The sequence below is a fragment of the Pollachius pollachius genome, assembly GCF_949987615.1.
Source record: "Pollachius pollachius genome assembly, chromosome: 14".
Classification (NCBI taxonomy): domain Eukaryota; kingdom Metazoa; phylum Chordata; class Actinopteri; order Gadiformes; family Gadidae; genus Pollachius; species Pollachius pollachius.
In genome coordinates, this window is record NC_136947.1 from 3,230,363 (window position 1) to 3,252,467 (window position 22,105).

General features: G+C 45.8%; 2 protein-coding genes across 3 annotated transcripts in view; one reads left to right on the forward strand and one right to left on the reverse strand.

The window, feature by feature from the left end:
- Positions 1–30: 30 nt before the first annotated feature.
- Positions 31–10,318, forward strand: LOC307085459 (vesicle-associated membrane protein-associated protein A-like). The gene is made up of 6 exons (XM_079750265.1): positions 31–188; positions 4,638–4,790; positions 6,487–6,590; positions 7,553–7,633; positions 8,865–9,056; positions 9,299–10,318. The coding sequence occupies exons 1-6, from the start codon at positions 131–133 to the stop codon at positions 9,461–9,463; spliced, it is 753 nt and encodes a 250-aa protein (XP_079606391.1). The 5' UTR covers positions 31–130; the 3' UTR covers positions 9,464–10,318.
- Positions 10,319–11,031: 713 nt separating this feature from the next.
- Positions 11,032–22,105, reverse strand: part of LOC307085809 (protein APCDD1) — a 12,316-nt gene continuing 1,242 nt past the window's right edge. For both annotated transcript variants that reach the window (XM_079750677.1, XM_079750676.1), the window contains 4 exons: positions 17,742–17,925; positions 16,946–17,474; positions 13,117–13,438; positions 11,032–12,467 (listed from right to left, as the gene is read on the reverse strand). In XM_079750677.1, coding sequence (XP_079606803.1) covers positions 11,977–12,467; positions 13,117–13,438; positions 16,946–17,474; positions 17,742–17,925 — 1,526 coding nt within the window. In that variant the 3' untranslated portion in view covers positions 11,032–11,976. The remainder of the gene's footprint in view (positions 12,468–13,116; positions 13,439–16,945; positions 17,475–17,741; positions 17,926–22,105) is intronic.

A 22,105-nucleotide genomic window follows, 5' to 3' on the forward strand; every position in this document is an offset into this window, starting at 1 on the left:
TCAAGTATTTGGACCCACATGCTCGTTCGCAGAGCTCAGTCAGCATTTGACTCAGTAGTGGCAAGGGATCTAGGATTTCCACTTGTCAGTGGCTCCCCGATATCGCATTTAAGTGCATCCTCAAGCTAAAATGTCAAAGTTGGAGCAAGTTCTCATCCTTGACCCCCCTGCCGACCTGAAATTTAAAGGTACGTACGTGTGCTCGTCGGTCTAATAGCATGTCTTTGGTGGTACAGTTGGAGCATTACCACGGTATAATGATTTAACACTCCCTTCGCTGAGTTTCCTAGCTGCCTGGCTAACCTTAGCTAGCGTTCAGCGCCATTTTAAGCTAGCAGAGGAGGAAGCGGCCCGTATGGATCCTCGAGCTGTAGTGACGTGGACACCCGGACATACGCTCCTCTCGCAGGCTTGACAGTCACATCCAGAGGGATGATGAGCGGCAATGATTTGGGACGCCCATGAATTTAGAACAAGAAGATACGTTGGCAGATATAGCTCCCATTCCTTTTTAAAAGCACATACCGGGGCACGAATACCATCTCACCCCAGTCTTGGTAGCACAGCCTGTTAGCACGATCAATTGGTTGCCTCAATTGGATTTAGGCTTTTCTCCTGAAAAAGCAGGGTCTTATTAATGAGTCACTCGTTTGATTGCCATTATACGAGTGAAGAGGAACTTTAAGCTATTGAAATGAAGCCTCGGGAACAGTACACTGCTTACAAGTGTTGGCCACAGTTGTACTGCAAACTTAGCTTTCCCCGTGATCATTATTTCATTTAACCTGGACATTTACGAGGGGTTAACTTGTGTAACAAATGAGATCATGTCACGTTTTCAGAGCCAGCCACGTCAAGTCATTATGAATGATAAATTATGAATTAGTGTGGTTGTTGAACCTATGACATGTCAGTGGGAGCTAATGTTTAGCTAGCTAGCTAACGTTGACTAGCCGTCTCTCTTTAACCAGAATTTAAGTTAATATTTACACTGCTTAGCCTTTTTTTGTTCTATTTACATATAGTCCAGTCACAGAGAAAAGACAGTCGATGTGTCGTGAGTACCAGGTTAAGTTATTGCTCCTCTGGTACTGCCTTACTCCACTTGTTACGTGTCCATTGCCAGTCATGAATAAGTAGTTGACTAGCCCTTAAGCTAACTCCATCCAATGGTCATGTTGAACAAATGGACATATGTCAGTTCAGTTATGACCAACAGTACTATATAGTGCCATTTATGTTGCTTTGTTTAATGTTGGAATCGTGAACCATAAAGAAAGTAATTGAGTAAAAATGAACCTGCGTTATTTCGTCTCCCACACAATTTCCGATTTCTGTCACCGAATTCCGTTGAATTGAGCTGGCCAAATTGACCCACAGTGTTATCTATACAACCTCTGGGAAGTGCTTTTGTATCAGCAATGAATCAGTTCACTCGATTGTAAATATTTGGATGGTGGAGGTGAGATGACGGAGGTGAAGGTAAAAAGAAAAAAGTGCTGTCCAATAAATGGGAGTAAGAATCCTTCAGAGGAACTTGCGTTTTGTCACTCGTTGATATAACGGCTAAGAAATACAAGGTTTGTTATCAAGTCTTGAACCTCCTTATTTTTCATTAGAGACTTGTTGTCAATATAAAACAATTCTCTGTGTAATGTTTGTCACACGGTTGACGTTTCCTTTCCTGTCAATGCGTTCAACCTTTACCTGCAATAGTCAGGCAATGACACATGGTCATCATAACTCCATGGTCATGACACATGACCATGGAGAAGTCCAGGCAAATTGAGCGCAAGGTTTCTTCTGCCAAATCGTCAATCAGCTGGTCAGGTCACCACTTGCAATAAGTACGTGGAGTTAGAGTTTGTAGAAAATGTTGTCCTAAACAATTGTTTCATACCCCATTTGTACTATGGCACAAGCAGCTTGTGCTAAGAATCTGAAGCTAAGTCAAATGATGACAATTGCTAGTCCGAGATGACAGAATTGTTGACGTTTTATTCAAAGACAAGGAGTCAATAACTTCTGACAGGTTGTCCCTGAGGCAAGACGATATGGGCAGGAGGATGGTTGGCCACAGCTCATCTTGGGTTCCAGAGATGGATCTAAATTTGTCTGTATATCTTGGAGCTGCCCTGCTTTAGAGGTTCTGCTGGGATTCCTCCAGCAAGCCAGAGGGGGCAGCCTTCCTTTCCCTGCTTGTTATTTTTAGTGTCCCACTTGCCTGGGGGACCTTTACTCGGCAGCGATGAGAGGGACGCGGTAGTGCGGCTTGAGGAAAGGTTGCACCTTGCAGTGAATACACGTGTGCACGCTATGTGGGCGTCTCCGCACGGTGTTCAGAGGCTTTGTCTTTTTCAAGCTTCATACGAGTCCTCTTGGTATGCCTATACACTGACTATTATAATCTTTAATCGTAAGGCCATGGCTTGGTTTTGAGGGATCAATTGTTGATGTGAACAGACTGGAGACCTGCTTAATTGTATTTGCGAAGCACACGGAATCAATGAGCTAATTTCCATGTCTGGATCTTTACAGTATTACGTCTTAATTGATTGGCCGGGTCTACTTTTCAATTGCCCTCGTATTCAACCTTGTGTAACCCTCCATCACCATCCAAGGGATTGTAGCTTTTGCTTTCACTTCAGTGAAAAGGTCAGTTTAGTCAAAGTGCTCAAACCGAGGTACCACACCAGAGCTGACCTTTGGCTTGGTTTGCGTATGAATACCTCTTTGTTGGGCACCTATGTTGCTGCAAGCAGAACTCCTTTCCAAACTGTACATGTCGGCCTTCACTGGGTGGGTCGTTTCTGAGCTGGTCATGCATTGCGTCTTATCTCGGAGCATAGGGTGTGGAGAATGGCCCTTGTTCGCTCCGTATTTGAGCATACAGGTCCAAACCTTCCCCAGCGCAAGAGAACAAATATGTTGACAAAATGAGGGTAAAATATGGATGGACACAAGTACGACATGCCTATTCATTTTTGCGCTAGTCATTATTCGGTGTTACTCCCACACGCATGGGAGAAAAATGACAAAAGGTTGGTTAGGTGAACATTTTTATTTATGATCTGTTTATTGTTTCTCAACAGTAGATGAGTGTACGTAGAGCAAATAGGTGTGTGTCTGAAGTATTTTGGCCACCACTACCTCGTCGGTTTATTGAGTTAGAGGCGGCTCTCAATGATCAGAAATCAAGTTTCCCTGGTCCAGCATATTTGTATAATAAGATATGGTCTAAAATGAATCATTTTTAGAAAATTGAATATATCAACAGAGCATAATTTAATATATAAAGTAAAAGTCCTAAATTGTTCTATCCAGCACAACTTAGTGTTACTACTGATGTTGTGGTCTGGTGCGTACTACATAATACACCGGAAACCTCTGACCCAAACATCTGTTTGAGTCCATTCTCATTCCCTAATGGCTTTGCATTAGTACCTATATAAACACTAAATGCAGGCAGATGGTATTTTATTTCGTCACTTGTATCATCAACATAAAAACATAAGTTGTTTGTCCCTTCAAGAGGACAATGTTGATCGGACTGAATTAAACATGACGGTACAATATATTATTACTGAATGTTCCATGTCCTTCATCACGGGTCATGTATCCTTGGCTAGCTTGCAGCTTATTTTGAAGCTCCTGGGCTAATTGTTGTGATTGAGTTTCGGGTGGCTTATGATTCAATGTTGTGGACAGGCCATGGTCCATCAAAGCAGGCCCATTATAGCTGGGCTGTGTTGTCAGTCACTAGTTCAGGTCAGGGCCTAATGTGAAGCAGACCCTGTCACAAGATGGTGAAGGCTTAAAGTCTTATACAATATTTGTGCCGGTCAAGGCAGCCCTTCATTTCCAAAGTGGGCATTAGAGTAGACATCTTTATGATTTGGGGCACAGAATAAGAAATAAAACTGCTTGTATAAGCTGGAGCTTAGCTGGAGGATGCATCTCAACACAGCTTTGGGTGTCAAGTTGTCATGTCATTCGATTCTGCCACATTGTTCTGCAGGTTTTTAATGTTCAAATTATACAAATTCAGTAGTTATTTAGTGGGAAGACGGAACATTCAATTCTAGTGTGTTAATGCCGTTTAATCGCCAAAAGGAAAGCCCACCATCTTTGTTCCGTAATGGGACCCATTCTGAAGCTAAAACGTGCTTTAAGGAAGTGGTTTAATAGTAGAAGCCAGGTATATCATGTTTGGGAAATTCAGTCCTTCATTTACAGTAAAACTAACCAGACTCGTCCAGGTACTGTTTGTATCCAACTAATTAATATGTCCCTTAGGAATCTTAAGTTAAACGACATAAAGGCTATATGCAACACTTTCCGTGGACATTATCTGGAAAATGTAATTCTCCAAAGCCTTTTCAACAATGTGTTGACATTTAAGTTATTGGTCGTCAAGTTGTTGAGAAGTAAGGGTCACCGTTAACAATACTATTGGTATCCAGTGGTTGGTATAGGCACATAGTATCCATCTTTATTCACCATCGTTTTTTGTGAAGGTGGATCTGAACTGTGTATGCTGTGAAATGGATTCCGTTTTCTCTAGCACTGGCTCGTTAGGTGCACACGGTCCATGTATTATTAATTAAACATTCCTTCTGCGATCCCCTGTCCTGCAGGTCCCTTCACAGATGTCGTCACCACAAACCTCAAATTGAAAAACCCCTCAGACAGAAGAGTATGTTTCAAAGTGAAGACGACTGCGCCGCGTCGGTACTGTGTGCGGCCGAACAGCGGCGTCATCGAACCCGGAGCCACCGTCACCATCTCCGGTGAGTAGTGGCACCCTCATCCCTATAACCTCGCAGCCTGGACATCTGTTGGCTGTGGCTGAGTGGTGCAAAAGAGAAACATTTCCGCTGGTTTTCCCTGTGTCTTACTTCTTCTTCAGGCCTAGAATGACGTAACTTATAATGGCTTTGAATGTCTTGGCATTGCCTTTTTACATCAATTATTTGATAACATAATGACCAAGCCATAGGAAGGGTATACCCCTTGCAATCATTGCATATTTGTAGCCTGGAAATTACTGGGCGAGGATCAGGTGCTGTAAGAGCGTGGGAAACATTTTTTTATCAGTGATTTTTAAGTGCGTCTATTATGCAGAAATGCAACCTGGCTGATAATCAATCACTAGTCCAACTAAAACCTCATGACGTGACTTGCTAGTGCCCAAAATACTTAAGCTCGACCTCTGTTTGTAACACTAGCTATTTTATAAACTTCAGACCATGGCAAATATTCCCTTAGGGTAGTTTGAAGCAAACACATACCCTCATTCGCTTTTCATAAAGAGTCTACCAACACCGATATACACACCTGTATATTCAATATGTATGCACCACTGGATACAGGTTAGTCCTTCCAGAGGGCTTGTAGAGAATCTCTATTGAAAGCACATTGGATATGGGTCCCACCCTATTGGGTTTGGCAAGTAAAAAAGAACCACAGCTTGCCACATCAAGAACGAACCGTCCTACAGTCTGTATGTTGATCAAGTCAAGATCACATGATATATTTTGATGAGTAATGCAGTAACGCCGTGATCCAGAAACGTAAAAGCAAGATCAGAATGGCTGAGAAGGAAACAACTGTCAGTGTTGTCAAAGTGGGAGTGGTCTTCAATAAATGTAGAACATTGATAAATAATGATCGCTCTCCCTGAACATTTAAATATATAGAGCCAATATGGGTTTGGCAAAGATTGGATTGTGTCAAGTTCTAAAACCATCCAGTGAAACAAATCAAATGTAATGAAGGAATCTAGAAAAGGGAAACCAGCCTTTCTTCACAGAAACAAAAAGGATAATATGGTATGACTCAGGTTATCAGCCATCCTCCTCTTTGTTGTGCAACCGGTCTGTGAGAACCAGACCATAGTACAGAGAGGGCTGGGAAGCCCTTGGTTGTCAGGATGCCCAGCATGTAGACTCTCCCCTGCAGGTCGAGCATTTTGATTTGATTTACAGCAAACGTAAACACTCCAAAGAAAATGTTAGAGTAATTGCAGTACATTAAAAAGGCCCGCAAATGATTGATTTGTATAAGAAGAAAACAATGGCGTGTTTAATTAAATGAGAAACGTTGTGGGAGTTTTAAACATTACAATGTCTCCCCATCATCATCAACATTACTACCAAAACAATAACCAACATTCCTATGCTCCTAAAATGGAGTCTGTCATTGAAAATGGTTGTCACAATCTACACGCCCTATAGCATAGTTCTCCTTTTAAGAGCTACAGGTTTAGTTTAATGGTTATGGTTAATTCTTTCTTTCGGTGTTGGGTCATGAGAGCTGAAACGACACAGCATGTTTGTAGCAAGGTAGATTGAAAAGCTCCGTAAACAGCAGATGGTATTTTTGCTTGTACGTCGATTTCTACTGTTGATTAGAAGTGTGATTTTGATTAGGTTCCTGTGTGAAATGGACTGTTTAAATAGATTTGTGTTTGTGTTTGCTTCACAGTTATGCTACAGCCCTTTGATTACGACCCAAATGAGAAGAGTAAACATAAATTCATGGTGCAAACAATCTTTGCTCCAGCGAATGTGACCGACATGGATGCTTTGGTAAGTGGCTTTTATTTACTATTGCTTTAAATAATCTTCCACTAAACAAGAAATGTCCATTTTTAGCTTACTTTTAAACGAGTCCCCAAATGCGGTTACACTTTTAAACGAGTTTCCAAAAGTAAATCAAGCATTCATGTTTTGCAAAAATGTTGTCAAACTACATTCTCCCCCTGTCTCGTTTGGTATGACTGAAGCAAAATCTACAAATCTTAACCGCGTCTGCCCTGAAACATTCACTGGATGCACTTCTTTTTTTTTTGCATTCAGTTTTAGTCCACCACTTCCTGTAGCGGTAGATACTGAGGTAGATCTAGACAACGGATATGCTACATCACCCAAAGGGACTGCTTGGCCAACACTTGCGCATTACTGTGTGTTCCGCTATTGTCCACCAGATGTCAGCAAATACTCACTAGTCTACATTGCGGCGCAGGCGGTCTGGACTGTAGCCCTCTGTCTATATCTTGCATCACTTGATTTGAAAGCTAAATATAAAATCAATAATAACTGGAAGGGCTTCATGAGGATGACAGTTTTTGTTTGACCTTTGTGTGATTCCTCGGAAGCCTGATTTTGGACTATTCATGCATGTCCTATTTTCCAATTGTTTGCTACTCCCAGCGGATGCCATCTTAGAGATGTATGTGGTTATAATGACTTTGTAACCAGGATGTTATGGTCTCGCAGAAAATAGAGTTTGCATTACCTCTAATAGACGGGGGTTTTTTTTTTTTTTTTACCTGTCGTGTGTTTGAAAATATGCCGGTTGAAAATGTGCAGAGATGCAGTGGCTTTCTTAATTGTGAGAAAACCGCAGAGAAATTCAAGGTGGCGTAGAATGTAAATTGAAGGCAGGCAGCACACAAGTGTACGTTTCTGTGCATGCATGTGCTGCGATGGAATCCAGCTGCTAGCAGTTTGGCTTGATGAATAACATGGCCGTTTCCCTCCTCCACCAGTGGAAAGATGCGAAGCCCGATGATCTCATGGATTCCAAGCTGCGATGCGTCTTTGAGCTTCCTTCTGAAAACGATAAAGTGGTAAGCAAGTCTGTTCAGATGGAGGGAGTGGTCTACAGATTGGAGTGGATGACGTCCATGTGTACACAGACTTAATTCAAGGTCACGACTACAAACCCGCCCGCACTTGAGAGCTCTAAACTCTGTTAAGATGGTGATTTATTTTACTGTGAAGTATGGACCTCGAACATCTATCACAAATTATTTATTATTAGAGAAGCTAGCTTCATTATAACCATTACACTATTTGGCATTTTACCCAATGCCATTTTAGGGCAGCAGAAAATAATACCTTACAGTTTATAAGACACAGGGATACTAGAAACAGGGATATTAGCAGGTAGGTTCCCAATCTGGATTACCAGGACCCCCACTAGCTTCAACTGTCGGTCAAGGCCCCCTTGGTTTTAGGGGTTTGATACACGGGTACCCTCACTTATAATGTAAAACGACCCCAGATACTTTTGTCAAGCACTTCAAGTTTACTTTTTCAATTGCATACGTGTATAGGCGAAAGTATTTCCTACCACCGAAGTAGCCTTTGTGTAGCGAGAGACAAGCGGACGTTAATCCTGTTGTGATCAGTTGAGAACAGACGCCTTCTTCAGAGGAGCAGGAGCAGAGTTAGCCACCACATTCAGACAGGCCAGGGTCTCCAGCGCGCAGGACGAGCCGCGCCCGCCGCCCATCCCGGCGCTCTGCAGCAGCCGTTATGGGCTGCCCAGCGGCGACTACTGGTGGGGCTCCAGGACTGGGCCTGGCCACGGGGCTAGTGTCAGGACGAAGCAGCAGAAGGTCTGTCTAATGGTCACGGTCAGGTAGGCTTTGAGACGCAGGTCAGGGGTAGGTCGACGCTCGAACGTGAGAGTCGGGTTAGTCGCCAATACGGTCTTAATCCTGTGACCGTGTTTGGATCCGTCTAGGTTCCTAGAAGCGGAGTTTGGGACTGCTTTAGTGTTGTGCCAGATTGTTTTGCACCCCCCCCGCCCCTTTCTGCTTTCTTGTACTCCATGCCCTCATGTTGTTTGGTCGTGCAAACAAAGCCACATCAGACCGAGGTCTTGGAGGAAGATTCCCTCCCAGTGCTCTCTGATGTGGCGGGGCCCTACTCCCAGGCCTTGGCCCAGGCTGCCCATGACACTATTCCCCCCTCCCTCTCTGCCACTCTGTCTGTCTTTCCCCACTCGGGACCCTGGCAGCGCTGCATCTGACTTCATCTCCTCCTCTGCCCTGCCCCCCCCCCCCGGAGCAGAACGACGTGGAGGACACCAAGGCGACCCCGGTGCTGAACTCGGCCAAGTCTGACGGGCCCCTGACCTCCATGGCGGCGGCCAAGCCCAGCGGGGGAGCGCCCGACGACCCGGAGATGAAGAGGGTGATGACCGAGTGCAAGCGGCTGCAGACGGAGATGAGCAGGATGGCGGAGGAGAACACGAAGCTCAAGGTTGGGAGCCGGCGGCTGAACGGCGCCATGCGAGCGTCCCCAGAGCGCGGGTTGCTTAACGTGTTTCCAATGGGGGTTCTCTATATGAAAGTATGGCGTCGGCGTTTGTGTTAATCCTAACACTTTTGATGCCGAAACCAATATAAACGGTGGCCTTTTTGTTATTCGTCATTCTGGTGTGTATCCTTGTTCTCCTCCTTGGTGTGTAAATGTCCCGTTGAGTGGTCTTCTCCGTTTTACAGGACGACGGCGTCAGAATGAGGAGAGCCGCCCGCTCAGACCACATGACCTCAAACTCGAGCGCCCTCCTGGGCCGAGAAAGCGGCAGCAGCACCTCCCTGCCCTCCCTCCTCGTCGTCATAGCGGCCATCTTCATCGGATTCTTCCTAGGGAAGTTCATCTTGTAGACTGGGAGACGCATGCCAGCCGTATCCCCCTTCCCTCCCCCCCCCCCTCCTCCAACCGCCCTCGGCTCCGTAATCATTAAAGGCCGGGGAGGGACCGAGAAAAGTCTTGTGTTGACTTTGCCATATCATTGGTTGTGCGGTCGCCGGGTGCACACGTCTGTACAGCGTCGTTCCAGGGGCGTGGCCTTTTTTTTTTTTTTTTTACAATTTCTCACACACGGTTAGTTCACACACAGAATCCGGAAAAAAAAAAAAGTGAAACTGAGGTTGTCCCCTTTTGTTTCCTGTTTTATTTAATGGCTGGATGTACAGGAAATCTAGAGGGTGTTTAAATAAAAGTTGTACACTATCAATATGGAGGACGGTGGAGATGCACCTAGAGTGACCTTGGGCCAGATGCAGTTGAATAAAAGAAAAAAAGATCGGTTCTCTCGCTCACTTTATCTCTCTCTGTCTCTCCGTTTTAATAGGAATTGAATGGAATGGTAGCTGTCTTGTAAATGTTATTTTAATTTGTTTTACGAAAAAACAGAACTTCCATCAAAATAAAAGACCTTGCCACTCGTTGCTGGATTGCCTCTGAAGTCAAATTCAGTTTGTTCATTTTGTAATTTCTACTTCTTTCGGAATGTTTGAATCCAGCTGGGGGTATAGGTGCCTCCTTCCTTGTACATTTCTCTCCTTTCCTATCCCTAACAACACGAATGCAAACTTTATATATTATTTCTTTTTTTTCTTAATATAAATCATATATTCCTTATGAGGCAAATGTTGACTGAGATATAAGCTCTCCATTCTTACAACTCTGTCCTATGGTATTACGCATTGAAGAAATAAAAATGAAAAAAAATATGGTTTTGATGGCGGTCTTTTCCTGTCTCCTATGAACCATCACATGTTAAATGTTGAAATTAAAACCTTACATTGGGTTTGGAAAGCAATGATTAAGCAGTAAAATGACATGAATGTAATTTATGCTTTGCTTTTTAAAGACTTGGTGTGTAGGTTTTAGTGGCCTCTAGCGGGGAGGTCGCAGGTGGCACCCAACTGAGTTCCTCCCTCCCTTTTTCCGACGACGTAGGAGAAGCTACGACAAGCAAGGTACCAGGTGAATTAAAAAAAGAACACGACATCGTCCTAAGCTAGCACTAAGTTACCAGGTGTTAAGTTAGATTCCTTGATAGATTTGTTAATTGTTTTTAGTTACTTTGTTAGTCGGGGTTTACAAGTAAAATAGCGATTATGCTTGTTAATTAAATCACCCTCCAGAGCCGTTTGTCTATTCTGGGCTACTGTAGAAACGTTGAGGTGAAGCATGGCGGGTTCTCTTGAAGAGGACCCACTCCCTATGTACATATAGGGTTAATTTGAAGGTACCAACAACAAGATTCTTATTTTCATGGTACAATACACTGATTAAAACCTAATGATGAACAGAATATTCATTCATTCAGATTTGTGTAAGAATTGAAATAAAAATACATTAACCCAATTGTACAAAAAAGGTAAACAGACGTCCAACTGTATAAAACCTTTTATTTCTATACACAAAGCCACTCGGGCTCTACTTTGTCCATTGAGCAGCACTCAGCCCCATAGGATCAAGGAAGATATATGCGTTGGAGGAAAAAACCAAAAACATGTGGATCCTAGATTGTATATTTGACCTTTTTCTTTGGTATTCAGTTTGAGTTTCAAATACCAAATGGGGATTTAAAGTAATTATGACATAAAGAGCGTTCAATACTCAAACTCAGGCGTCCATAAGACAATTATGTTGCATTGTACAGAACAAAACAGCGCTTTTACTGTAAAAAGTCATAAATTGTGTCGCGTGACAAGAGTTGAATCGGATCAGATAACAGCAAGGACCTGTTTTTAAACAGGTATTACTGCATGCGGAATACACACAATAGGATTATATTGTAGGTCTATCTGTAGGTGGCAATATCAACAGTGCAACAGACAACAGACAAATACATTTTTTTGAGTATACAGTCATACAGTTTAGCCATTTGAAAGAATAGTTGTCATTGCTGCGTTCTGTTTCCCTTTTATCTTACATTGTGTTGTCCTTTAATGATGGACTGAGCCCATTTTGTCCTTATCCACTGAAAAAAAAAAAATTAGTTTGGCAAATAAAACAACGGTATAAAACATTTTGGTCAGTCTGTGTGGATATAGACTTTATCTAATTTATCTGTGAGAATGTAGATGTGAGAACGCAGATGTGAGAACATGTGTCCTCTACTAAAGTGCCTTACTGTGGTGCAGCAGTGCCAAGTCTTTGGTCGTCGGGAAGCAATTCAGAGAGTCCACACTTTGGAGGGTGGACAAATAGTGTTCACTTGCTCGCGTCCTTTGCCGACCTCCCCTTCGCCCTTGATATCGTCCCAAACATCAACAGTTCGACTCCGTTGCTTGGACAGCCGTCCTATGGCAGTCCAACGAAAAACAAGTCTCTTGGCTGCTCTCGTCCCACGATCCTTAATATTTACAGTACGGCTCCCTCCTTAGCTCCGCCCCCAGAGTACAAGAAGCGCCTGCGTCACCGCGGCGACCAGCACCCCGACGCCGCCGGCGTCGTCGTGGCTGTACCGGCTCCCGCCGCCGCCGCCGCCGCCGTTGCCCAGACTGCCGTGGCTGCCGTCCGGGTGGTCCCGCCCGCCGGGCTGGTGGTGGTGTCGCTGGCTGCTGGCGGAGCACCGCACCAGCGGCACCTGGTAGGAGGTGGCCCTCTTGTCGGGGCTGTCGGGGCTGGAGCCGTCGCTGGGCCGCTGGCCGTTGTACAGCAGGTAGCGGCCGTGGGGGTCTTGCTCCAGGCGGAAGAGCTCGTACTCGGTGTGCGGCAGCCGGATGGCCAGGGCCACGCAGCCGTCGGTCAGCGTCACGTCCTGCTCCACGTCCATCTCCCAGGAGCCCTCGGCGCCGCACGTGTTGCCGTTGAAGACGTTGAGGAGCGAGGTGGTGGCGTGGTCCATGGGCTTCACGCTCATGTGGTTCACTGAGGGGGGGGCAGGGCAGGGAGAGCGGGGGGGAAGGGTTAGCTCTGTGCGCCGACGACTCTGGTGTTAAAGGTTGTAGCAGCGGTTTTAGACCGAAAGATTGAAATTATCACTTTCATCTGATCTTTCCTCACGATCCGCTAGCTGCCTGCCCCATGAGCAGGCCGTCAAAAAAACGCGTCTCTGTAGGAAGCCTGTGCTCCGAGATCGCACACAAAAACACATGGTACTACCAACCAATCAAAACCAAAATAAATAGTATTTCAACCAATCACCGACAAGGGTTGGGCGTTGTGGGGTTTTGCGCTGCGTTCGTGAGCGTTTTTTACTGGATGCACGAAACACTGAAGGGAGGGGCGAGCTGGCTCTGTTTGTTTGGGATCTCGCTTCAACTACCGACAGAGGAGACGTCACCCGACATCGCTGACGCAACCTTTGAGCATTTGAGGTTCAGCGATGTTTAATCCTGCTGTGTTACTTTCATGTCAATAGCAGTACGTTACCAACACAGACTCAAGAGTTACACTTAACCCTACACTTCAACATGACCCTCCAAAGACGAGGTTTTACTGTTTCAGTCATAACTGAAGTGAACCTCAGCAGGAGGTTCCCCCCCCCCCCCCCCCCCCCCCCCCCCCAAAGGTTTACCTTTGAAGACGAACTCGGTGCCGCCCATGACGCGGGTGGAGTGCAGGCCGCGGCTGTAGCGGCCTCGGGCGTAGATGGCGAAGGACGGGTGTTTGCAGATGGGGTCGGAGTAGTGGTAGTAGTGGCCCTCCCAGGTCTGGTTGTTGTCGTGGAAGACGAAGTGGCGGGTGAGGAAGAGCACGTCGGGGCGCACCTCGCAGCGCTGGCTCACCCACTGGCCGTACAGGCCCACCGTCAGGTCAGACTGCGGCGGAAGGATGGGGGGCTGGGACTCGTCCGAGCGGGAGACCACACGGCAGGCGACGCAGCCGTGGTCGTGGTTCTGGGAAAAATAGGAATACACATTTAAAAAGGGAAGGCTGCTCATGTTTGGAATCCATGGAAACAGTTTTTTAGGGCCTCATCGTTAGAACAGTCACAAGCTCGTCCAGTTATAGCACCGCCCGCTGATTTTCATCGCACACACCTGTGAGGTCTCTCAAACACAACCAGCAGCGGCTGCTTGAACTTCTAGGAGCTATTGAAGAGTGAGGATTCGATAGCAAATATCAAATTATATGATAGTAGTTTTGCTGTGTTTAATCTCAAAGGGTTCCGTTTCATTCTCTTTGGCGACACCTTTGGCGATAAGCGGTAATTCTTCCCATAGATCCCAACGGCACCGACACCCAGTTGGTAACAAGTACTTTCATCCGTGGGCCATAGGCTCAATCCCCATTGTGTAACCTTATTCTGCAATAGATAGTGACAGACATTTATTACATTAATTTATTAGGCATGCTCTTTAGGACAGAAAGGACAAGCTTAGCGGTCCTCATTCCGGTACCCTCAATATTGCTTGCAACTTAAATATTTAAAATATGTCTCTATTATGTATCCTAGGCAGAGGAGTCAAGGGATTCATGCTAGCCCTAAAAAGTGAAACCTATCCCTCAGCATCACTACTGCACAGACCCAGCTGTCATCGCTGATGTCCACCAGGACCACGTTGTATTGTAATCTCCCACCAGGAGCCTGTATTGTGTCACAGAGTCCACATTAATATCTCTGTTGCTCAGAGATCGAATGGACAGGAGGGAGGTGTGTGTGTGTGGATGTGTGTGTGGTTATTTCTCTCAGACTGAACCTCTGGTATGTGCGATCCCAGATACATTTGTTCTGGAACCTTCTCAGGGTGATTACTTCTTCCTCCACTGGCGGGAAGGCAGATTGTTCCGCCGGAAAACAATTAAGTCACGGCTATAGAGATATATAGCCTGAAGACACTGCATGTCTCTATCCCAACGTGGCTGACATACATTCAGCATACATGAAGGAAGTGCTTGGATTTTCCGTCAATTCCGTATAGGGTCGGTTAATCTAAATTCTCTGCATGTCATGCATGTCTGGTCTAGCCAAACCTTGGAGCGACATGCAATCACAGTATTTAACTGCTGCAGACAAGCCAGCTGTGTGGGTCTTTGACTCAGAAGAGAAACCCAGAGCAGAACAGAGCGAAGCAAAACAGGGCCAAGACCTCGCACAGACGCCAGGCAGGATCGCGTCATCTTCCCTGTTGCACAAATCTATCCCTAAGACCAAGCTCCCGAGAGGAGGAGGAAGTTGTTATTATCTGAGGGTGGTCGGGTTTATTTCCCCCAAATGCTTCGTTTCCCAGACACTGCTACGGCCGTGGGGGATTGAGCAGGTTGACCAAAGTACCGTACCGATAAAAGTATCCTAAATTATGGAATAGTAGAAGAGTCCATTCCCACCACTTTGGGAGGGGTTATTGGGACTTATGGAAAATGGCCTCTTAAAGAATTCAACCCTATATATGCACTTGTGAGTGTATGCGTGTTTGGTTGTGTGTGTGCGTGCCTGTGAGTGTGCCGATGGGTGTCGGTGAACTGGCGTACTTGCTGGTTGTACAGTACGGATGCATGCATGACATGCATAGTGATCTATCTAATGTGTGTGTGTGTGTGTGTGTTATGTGGTAGGGGAGAGTAACATGTGTGGAAAAGATGTTCTAGCTTGCAAAGAGCTATAGCCTGGTTGATAGATACAGACACACATTCATCGTAACATTCAGTAATTTAGTCTGGAGCACACTCACATGCATATTTCCCGAGGTGGATGAAAAACATTCACGCAACACAGTGACATCGTCACAGAGTTATTACATATCATAAAATGATACTCCTCGAAAGTTGAACTTGAAAAATGCTATAGGAAACAATATGTATCTCACAAATCAACTCAAGTGAGAATAACAGACATACTATTTGTTAAAATTGAGCCTGAAAGCCGACCTACGCGAAACCCTGGCAAGCCGAATAATTTACTGAAGTGCGTGTTCCTTTCCTTGGTGATGTATAAGTGACGTGGACAGCAGAACAGAAAATGGAGAAACCAGACGAAAGAGAAAAAAAGCATATATATATATATGTAAGGTCATTGCATCATGCTGAGATCCACCCGATAGCCACAAATGAGCAGGCTTGGCATTATGAAATGCTGTGGCCTAGCACCAGCTCGGGCTATACCACTTAAGATTAATGGATTGGATGGTCACCATGGCAATAAAAGAAAATCCCCCTCCAAAGAAGAACCCATTAAAACAACCTCAGGAGAAGGTCTGACTGATTGCATGTTCTTTGAGGTAGGTCAGATTGAGGGATTCTCTTCCCCGGGTCTGACCGTGATATGTCATTAGAAATCACGTCTGAGTGGAAGTTGACAAACGGTTGGTCCTTACCGCTGACCAGAGTCAAAAAACCGAGTGAAAGTCTTCAAGATTATTCCTCAATGGCGGACGGGGAATCCCTTTCATCCACCAAAGTCGGTTCTCTCTCTAAACGCGGCATCTGAGATAGCCTGTAGCGTATCTAAAGAGCTGAGCCGGTTCTTACTGTACAGGCACTGCAAGCGCTTTTCTTCCACCCCCCCCACTGTTATTCAGCAAAAACCAGTGGGGAAGGAGGCAGAGGAGCATGTCAAACTTGACTGCGGGCCTCTGGCATGCATGAAATCAAACCCTTACCGGAATAATTCATAAGGCTGCATGATTTCTAAATTCTGGGAATACCACACGTTGATCACTTCCAGAGATAGGCTGGGTCTCTTGTTGCAGCCTCATGGACCTAGAGGGGGGGCTAAGGTAGCAGGGTCTTTTCCACACTGCAGGGGATGGGGGAGTGATCTCAGCGCTCGTCGACCCCTCACGGCCCGGTTTAAATGAAGACCATCAGCTGAAGCCCCCCCATCGTCTCCAATAGTATGTTTATTTTAGGGAGTCATCTGTAAGGGGTTGAAGTGTAGTCTCTTTAAATGGTGACAGGTAAAACATGACTCTAGTGTTTCAAGGACAAGGTAGCTGCTGTTTCAACGATGAACGTTAGAGTGTTTTCTCTCTTTGAAATGTGCGGTTTGGATGAACCTGCTGAGTTTGCTGTGACCGGCCGTATCAGAGGGAACCTGCTATGATATTCACAAGAAACATAAGAGGTCTTGAGTTACCTTGAGTCATCAAACATTGTGCTTCTTCAGCACAGGGTTTCTGTGTAGATAACCTGTGTGGAAGACTACCTGTTGCTCTGCCACCACAGGGAATTAAACGCACGGATGGGGTGACATTTCCGGAGGTGGAGGTTTATTTAGAAAACAAAAAACAAACAGTAGTGAAGAAGACTTGAAAGTACTGCCGTTTCGGCTCAGAGTTCTCCTGTCCTTACTATAATAGCAAGCCTAACCAACAATAGCCTTGAGAGACCAATGACTCTCCAGTCGGCTGGGTGCGATCGGAAACAGGTGCACGGTGGAGGTGGATGGTGGATGGTCCACTGACCTTGGCGTTCTGCAGCGCTGCCTGGTAGCTGGACGGCCGGTAGTACATCCTCTGCGCGGGCTCCGTGTGAATGTCCCCCAGGAACAGCTCCTCCACCAGGTGGTCCAGGTGGAGTGGCAGGTACTGCTTCTCCACCCGTAGCAGCTGCAGCTCGTGCATGGCGAAGTTGAGCTCCCGCAGGCAGTCGCAGCCGTCCTCCTCGCTCCACATGTCGTACGCCACGTCGGGCTCCCAGGGGCCCGTCGGGGCCCCTTGCCGGCAGCTGCGGTTGAGCCTCTGTCCGAGCTCCCCGGCCACGGCGGCGGTGTGGAACACGAGCTGGGCGCTGTGGAGCTTGTAGTCGGCCTCCGTGCCCCCGCGGATGATCCAGGAGGCCTGACGCAAGCGCAGGCGGCCGCGGACCACCACGGTGTAGGCGGGCGTGGTGCAGTGGTTGTCCCCGTAGTAGAACTGGTGGGCCAGGAAGGTGTTGTTGGCGTAGAAGCGGTAGGAGCGCGTGAGGAACTCCGGGCCTGACCGGACCTCGCAGCTTCAGGGCAGAGGGGGGAGGGGGGGGGAACAAAGGCATTTGGCTACGGAGAAACTGTATGAAGACATGATGGAGTGATAAGCCATCTGGAGTTCGTTCTAGTGAGTCCAAATAAAAACCTTTAAAGCCGACCATAACCGTTTAAGAGTCCTGTCCAAAAATAACATGCCTCTAAAAAAAGGCCCTACGCGGTGGTGTGTTTTTTTAAACCGTCAGGCCTCTGCAAAAAACACTGCATCTCAAGACCCCCTCGGGTTATTTTTTTACCTGGTGGACACCCAGTGACCCTCTATGCTGGGGGGCATCTGCACGGTGACGCGTGCCCCGTTGTGGAGGTGCTTCAGCATGTGCTGACACTGGGAGTCCTTGGCCGCGTGTCCAAAGGTCTTCTCCATGGAGAGCCGGTTGGACAGCCCCTCAGTGTAGTGCAGAGAGGAGCCCTCGCCCCAGCCTAGGTGGGCAGAGACAGTAGCAACACAAAGGTTGTTAAAGGTAATAACGTTCATCCTCATGGCAATGGCCAGGACAAAAGAGTCATGGTAATTGTCACCATTGCTAAAATGGTGACTAGGAACACTGTTTTCAATTACCCGTGTGTAATCTGTTTCTTTGTCAAACAACAACAGTATGAACGGATATTGAACTCTGAAATCATAGGTTTAAGTGGTTCGACCATAACGGAGACAGCAAGGCGGTTTGGGCTAGGTTAGGTCGTCTCTAGGCGTCTCCAATGGCCTGACCACATCACAACGCAGCAGTTACAGATTATAGCTCTAATGCTTTCATTGTTTTGTCTGTTTTTCCTTTTACTCCGACCTTGCCAAGGCCATATTTTGTAGGCTTATGGAGGCGCTGAACCGCAGAAGAATGACAATATAAAATGAAATAAAGTTGAAGGAACGAGTACAACTGGCTTTAAAAGTAGACGTTTACTCAGATGTTTTTGTTATTCATTTCTTCCATTTTCCAGGAATTATTTAAAATGATGAGAGGCTGCAATTTAGTCCCTTAGTTAGTCACTGTAGTCAATTGAGTCACTTAATTACTTAAGACGCCTATACGTCTAGGAAACAGCACAAATAAGGTCCTGGTCATTCGATCTCTTCAAGTTATGATACATTGGGAGTAAAACACAGATGACCATGGCGCCACTAGTGTGGCTCCACCATAGATAGACATCCCCACACAACAAGAAATGAGACAAAAGCCCTTTTACTAGAGGATGGAGTCAGCCCAGACTAGGGACTTCACACAGTCTGTGCTGATGTGTTTCTTTCCTTTCGGCGGTTCATCCGCTCAACACATGAAATAACAAACCCTTCAACAATGGAGGAGAATCTTAAAGGGCTACGATATCAGAAATTAAAGTCTGCGAGGGGGAGAAAAACGCACCTACATGAAATTAAAAAATCAAAGCTCACATTCCACAGAGGGGATAGAACGGTATCCCTTGTCTTATGCTCTATAGTTTTATCATCAAACCCTCTGAGATATGAAGACTTCATGCTCATAATGGACCCGACTTGCCTGGCAATATAATTTGGCGCCGTGGATCGCTGGCGTGGTCGCTGCTTGCCGGGGTGTTTGATTTGCATCTAATAACACTAACAGTGTGGGAGGCGGCCCCAAAGGTTTTGATTAAAAGGTAAAGAGGAAGAAAAAAATGAAAAGAAACAAGAAGGCCCCTAAAGGGAACAAAGCCGCTTCCAGCTGGTTCTTGGCCCCATCGCATGCCTTTGACAGGCTGACAAGGTTTTTTTTTTAAAAAAGGGTTGGCATGTAAGTGACCGCATCCACACGTTGCCCGGAATAAAGGCTGGACAGTAAGCACACATGGTCCCCTTCTCTGTGAGTGTCATTAGTTACGCTCTGCTGCTGGCTCAAACGCCACCATATCAAAGACATGGCTTAGCAAGTTTCTACGCGTATTATGTGCGTGCACGTGTTTTCTTTTGTGTGTGTGTGTGTGTGTGTGTGTGTGTGTGTGTGTGTGTGTGTGTGTGTGTGCGTGTGTGCGTGTGTGCAGTGCACTCACACTTATTTTGCACCTGTAGCCAAGCCTGGACCATGGAGAGACTGCGTTGCTGCCAACAGCTTGTTTTCACAATGAGCAGAGCAGAAACCACCAGAGAGAGTGTGTGTCTCTGTTATTTTAAAGGGAACCTGGGGAGCTGTGTTATGTAAACACACTTCTAACGTCACCGCGGTGCTGCTGTCCAAACGCCACCTATGGTTTTAATGGGAGGTGAACTCCAGGCTAATGGTTTGGCAATGTGCACACAACACACACAAACATGTTCTCTGGCGCACACACGCACGCACACACACACACACACACACACACACACACACACACACACACACACACACACACACACACACACACACACACACACACACACACACATGTCTGCCCGTTTGTACGTGCACATACGTGTATAAAGTGTAATGTATTTTATATGATTCAATTGAGCTATGCAGTTAAAAATTGCGAGTGTGTGGCAGAGTGAGGGCTAGAAGGGAGAGCTTGGGACATGATGTGAGCGTCTTAGAAAAGGGATTACGTTTCACAGCCTCTTCTCCAAGGCTCCTTCCATTAGCCTGTCACTGGCTTCCCACTGAGGCGGCGAATTTAGTGGGTGCTGTCCAGGTTCAGTTCCCCTCAGTGTGTCCTCCAAGCCCACAAAAACCTGTGCCTCTGAGATGGAGTACGCTATTAAAAATGTCAACCCAATGGCTGCATGACGCTGTGCTTGAATAAAGCAATTATTCAGCTTTTACTCCATTATCACATGATTTGAATCCCTCTTCAGGGACGAATGAGGGGAATATGTGCTTTATTGAAAACATTTCACACACATGGACAGCTTCTTACCCCCGTGTGGGACCGTTAAAGGGCAGTCACAACAATCATTAATGTGGAATTACAGTGGATTTGGCCAGGATTTACACTGGTAGTTTAGAAAAGGGCTCTATAGAGGGATTCTGGAGATGGAGGTGAAGCAGATATTCCTGTACCGCAGCCAAAACCCTCAGAGAACTTCCTCAGAATGATCCCTGCCGCATTACACGACAGCTGATACCTCTTATAAAGCAGCACCCGGACCCTGTACATTCTTCTAAAGCAGAGCGAACACTGATAAAGTGTGTTCAGCGTTGAAGGTGAGGAGTTTAATTCCAATATGTATGAATTATTTTTTAATTTTTTTAAATTTCAGGTTTTCTGGTAATTCCCTGAATTAAATGGATGGGGTGACATTTCAGGAGGTGGAGGTTTATTCAGAAAACGAACAACAAACAATGCTATTTCGGCTCAGAGTTGTTTGTCTCCTGTCTCCTGTCCTGACTATACCCAGGTTTTCTGGTAATTCACTGAATTAGATTATATAGGTTTGCAAAAGCAGCAACCCCTTGCCAATATTGCGTCTCTTTTCTTGGCTGCTCGGAGAACCAACACATCAACACAACAATGTTCCAAAGCCAGGTAAGCAAGTGAGCAAACACAGTTGCATTTTTTTTTTTACTTGATTGTAAATATCCCCTTCAAGGCATTTCTATACAGGTTTTTGCGAACAACTATTTAAATTGAAAAGTGATGATGGGCCTGTAAATCTAAGGATTTCAGTAAAAGAATAATTCAATTAAAAAGGGGATTTTAGCACAAAAAAAAGGGGGAAAAGGGTAGCACCCTCTTAGTGAGTGGGACGATCCGTACACATTCTTTAATGAGAGCTGCTTTATGTTTGTGGTCGAGGAATTTCGGGGAGACAAGGGGCACTTAAAAGTGCACTCTTAAACTCTTCCCTCATTAGAGCCGCCAGTATCTAAGTCCCCACACACCAACCCATCTGTTGCTCTCTATCTCAAATCAAAAAGCCCACATAAAGTCTCCCCAGCGTCCAAAACCGCAGAGACTCTTTCCAGCTTGGCATCCACCCCCACGGGTGAGGTAACAACTCTGGGACCCCAGAGAGCGAGAGAGAGAGACTGGGAGAGAGAGACTGGGAGGAGAGAGAGAGAGAGAGAGAGAGAGAGAGAGAGAGAGAGAGAGAGAGAGACTGGGTGTGTAAGAGAGAGAAAGAGAGAGAGAGTATTACAGATGACTTTTGAGAACAGAGAAAACTTCATCTGTCACTACATCTCTCTAGACAAAGGACAATGACTTTGACATTAAACCATCACCGATGTAGCTTTCGCATCGGCGACAGCTAAAACTGGCTTAGGGATTTCAAGCTAGGCCAGGTTGGTCGCTCCCAGTGCCCAAAAAAAACATGACTCTAATAAAGGCCTACGGGGTGATGTGTTTTTAAACAGTAAGGCCGATGCCAAAATCCTGTGTCTTGGCAGCTTGATTTGCGTTTTAGAAAACCTGTAAAATCAAATTTGACATTGAGTCATTGCTCCTTTAATTGAACCCACTATTTGGTCAATCCCTCGTGTAGCCAAGCTAGGCTACTGGCCTGTGATTAAAAGAGCTGGGCTTATAAAGCTGAAACCGTGACATGGTGGGGCTCTAGCCCTGTTTACTACTGTGGATTTATATCTTTAAAGATGCAGGCGATTCGTTTATCTTTGCCTTTGTCGTTTCTAAATCACACTGGTTTTGCAAAGTTGATGCACACTAATCTCGG

Bases quoted from the DNA above. Each gene is read 5' to 3' on its own strand.
- LOC307085459 (XM_079750265.1), top strand. From the start codon at position 131: ATGTCAAAGTTGGAGCAAGTTCTCATCCTTGACCCCCCTGCCGACCTG. The intron at 189-4,637 runs GTACGTACGTGT...CCTGTCCTGCAG, and splicing joins TGCCGACCTGAAATTTAAAG to GTCCCTTCACAGATGTCGTC. The intron at 9,057-9,298 runs GTTGGGAGCCGG...TCCGTTTTACAG, and splicing joins AGGAGAACACGAAGCTCAAG to GACGACGGCGTCAGAATGAG.